Source organism: Rhagoletis pomonella, unplaced genomic scaffold, assembly GCF_013731165.1.
Source record: "Rhagoletis pomonella isolate Grant_MI unplaced genomic scaffold, Rhpom_1.0 Rhpom_scaffold_00001, whole genome shotgun sequence".
Classification (NCBI taxonomy): domain Eukaryota; kingdom Metazoa; phylum Arthropoda; class Insecta; order Diptera; family Tephritidae; genus Rhagoletis; species Rhagoletis pomonella.
Window position 1 is genome coordinate 83,112,943 of NW_023458555.1, and position 3,653 is coordinate 83,116,595.

The 3,653-nt window shown below is 36.2% G+C and overlaps 1 protein-coding gene across 1 annotated transcript; it reads right to left on the bottom strand.

The window, feature by feature from the left end:
- Positions 1-545: 545 nt before the first annotated feature.
- LOC118733635 lies at positions 546-947 on the bottom strand. Its single transcript, XM_036463130.1, has one exon. The coding sequence runs from the start codon at positions 945-947 to the stop codon at positions 546-548; it is 402 nt and encodes a 133-aa protein (XP_036319023.1).
- Between the last annotated feature and the right edge of the window lie 2,706 nt (positions 948-3,653).

Consider the following 3,653-nt stretch of genomic DNA (forward strand, 5'->3'; position numbering starts at 1 on the left):
CAGGCAGGTATTCTCCGGAGCTACTTTTTACGTTAGCTGCAGCTGTGGCCAACATAACACGATCTGGCGCACTCGTTGTGTGCATGGCATGCAAGGTCGAAGGTTGAAGTGCAGTTTCGAAAGATATTGGATACTGGTGCAACAAGGTGTGATGCGAACGATTACAAATCCGACACCGATCTGCTGTGCACTTTGAAACCGTGTGCCCTTTTCGTAAACCGTTTATGCATAAGGGGACTGATTTCGCAAACTCAAATCGCTGTTGTGCAGAGAGAGTTTCGAAAGTAGGACACGCAGATATGTTATGATCCTTGAACTTACAGTGTGGACACACCGGCTGTTTTGAATTCGAAATCATTAAGGCAGACTTCGTCTTTTCCGTATGCTGCTTGAGTTCTTGCGTACCAGCGCTGGCGGATGACTTCTGTCTCGAATTTGAGGCTTCATCGGCGGATAAATGCTGATAGCGCTTGTTTAACGCAGCTTCGCAGTCTCACCATAACGGCAACTTGTCATAATCCAGCCATTTGGACCGAGTAATGGTGTCATCTTTCGACATTTCCAGATGGATTATGATTGCGTTTGTGATATTTTTTCTCGTCACCCAACGACAGCAGTGAGTCATAAACCGCCGACACTGTATAAATCAATGAAAGCTCAGAGGGCTTTGAGATATTTGGCAGCTTAAAAAGTTTAGAAATTGTGTCGAAAAATATTAAGCATTTGTTATCATAAACTTTTTTGAGACTAGCCAAAGCCTTCGAATAATTTTCGTCCGACATTTGGAAGGCCTTTACCGTGCCCAAAGCCTCACCAGACAGACAGTTAACCAAGTGGTTAAATTTCTCAATATCTGGGATTGTAGGATCGTTGTGTACAAGGCTCTCGAACAAGCTCATGAAGTTTTTGAACTCCGAATACTGTCCTTTAAATTTTGGCAAATTCATTTTAGGGAGTCTTGAGCTGTGAGGCGCTACGAAAGAAGTTTCGGCAACTGAAGTTTTGTTTTTCGCCAAAATTGATTTAATAATGGCTTTCGCTTCGACAATTATGTCCTCTAACTCCCCACGGGTCATCATCGATTTCCTCAATTTTGGCTTTGACATTTCATTAGCTTTTCGCTGTTTGCGTTCAACATGTCAAGCCGACACTAATTCTTCTGGATTAGTCGAAATTGATTTATCCAGAATGCCCGATTTTACTCTCTGTATGCTCCTCTTTAAAATCGACCTTTGTCGTTTTAAAGCCTTGGTCTCCTCAACCTGGCCTTGTGGATTTTCAGTTTTGCTCATTTTTATTAAGTGAATTAATAACAGAATAACTAGAGATTTAGGAGTTATGGATTAAAAAAAATGACGAAAGATGGCTGAACAAATCTCGACCAGAAATATGAAAACCACTATTGGAAAATGCAGGGAAAATGAACAAGCGCAGTCGCACAATGCCAGAATTTGACGAAAATTGTTCCACAGAGGCAAAAAATCGCAAATTTTTGTTTTTTTTTTTAACTTATTTAGTATTTTTAAGGAAAATACAAACTGTTATTGTATGAGTGAACAGATGTGTGTGAAGAGAGTGTAATTGACTTTATTTTATCTTGTTTATTTACTTTAAGTATCTAACAAGAAATTTAAATTTGCGATAGCAGTTCGGAATTACGATTTTGCGTCAACTATTGTCACACCCTTTATCCGCAAGATCCCACTGTACCCTTGTTTCACTTTTACAGTACGTATGTATCTACTTGTATGTACATGCGCATGTATGTATGTACATATGTATAGTTGCACATATTGAGGTAAATATGTATGTTTACTTATATACGTATGTAGTGACCAAGGAGATGCCAACAATTGAAAGTGCGATAAATAATCAATAATTTAATTTTGATTTATTTTAATTTTATTTGTATAAAATTTTATTTCGTTTAACACACATGTACAATTGTAAATTGTTCGCTCTCGTTACCTTATGTGAATGCGTAGGCTTTTTTCCTGCTTTCACTTCCCTCTGGCAAATCAGGCAATGGCAGCTCATCCCAGGCGGCAGCGGTAGTAACAGCAACTACAGTGGCTCAGCAGCGTTGGCAGGAAGCAATATATGAGGCAGCGGTGACGGCAGCAAAAAATTCACCGACGATGACGACGAAAAGGATTCAAGTAGTTGTGAGTAGCGGTGACTTCTTATATACACAACGTAAGTATATATATGTTTATTAAATAAAATGTTAATGTCTAAAACTGTATATTTTATTTTAGTTCTTCTGATTTAAGAACTGTAGGCACTTGCGGTATTTAAACTGTTCACAACTGCAAATAGTAGTAACCACTGTGTCCGGGTTTGTATGCACTACACTGTATTTTTTAGCAAGCACCGCTTAGCACAAGTATGTACATACGCTTTGTTGTTGTGCTCTTGCACTTACATATGTATGTATGTATGTATATAGATTTTATTTTCTTAGTTTAGTTTGGTTTTTAACCACCATTTTTTTGTATGTTTTTATAGCGTTTTTTTTGTCACCGCCACTTCTTATTTATGTTGATTTGTATGTCGAAATGTTAAGATAGGTATTTGTGTACGTCACCAGCACTTGATACAAAATCGGACTTGCGAAAATGCGTGGGCAGTTGTTGTTGCGTACGACGGGATTAGCACATATGTCTCACTATGAAACTTTGTAGTTCCGTGGGTTTATAGTTTATAGTTTTTTTTTTGTTTTTTAATTTCACAAAATCACCCACTGAGCCCCACGTTGGGCGCCATAAAAAAATCCTTAAGCTCTTTTAAGAAATTAACTTTCTTAAACTTTGTGGTTGTCGGGGAGCGCGCGATAGCAACAACAATGCCTATTTCCTCGTATGCAATAACGAACGATTATTTTATTTTATTTTCAATTCCATCTCACTTATCCTACGACTTAAAACTAACGGCTTGGGGTAGTTGTTAATATGTACATACTTAACAAGTATATGAGTTCAACGGCTTTAAGAAATTATGTACAATAATAATGTAAGTATGCATGTATAAATATGTAAATAAGGTAAGTATAGAGCAAATAGGTAGTTAAATATAATTCGGGTAAGTATGTATGTAAGTGGTAAGTATGTTAGACAATAGGTTTACTTCGTAAGTGAGGTAAGTATAATAATTTAATTTCGGAATATATTTATGTTAATAACTCATTTTTAATTAGGAATTGAAAACTAGGAAATCTGGCGCAACAGTTAGGAAGAAACTTCTTTAAGGCAGTATCACACGATTGGACGTTTTGCCCAAAATTTGGTGCAATTCCCAATAGAGTGAATGCATGAATATATCCCAATCACGAAAAACGATTTATTAAAATTTTTCAATAGATGTTCATTGTTTGTACCAATCCTGTGAGTACAAAAAATATACGTCCCCATTCTCTTATTTTGTACTAATGCCGAATATAAAAAAATGTACAAATCTATACATTTGTATCGTGTAACACTGCCTTTAGAATTAGATTTTTAAATCGCAAGATTAAGTAAGAAAATTAAGAAAATAACAACATTATGCTCTCGTGGTTTTTATTAAATTAAATGAACAATTACCATGAAGTCTCCTTTAACAGTTTTCATTTTATATATTTTTAATAAAAAAGCGCGAACCACGTAAGTAAAAAA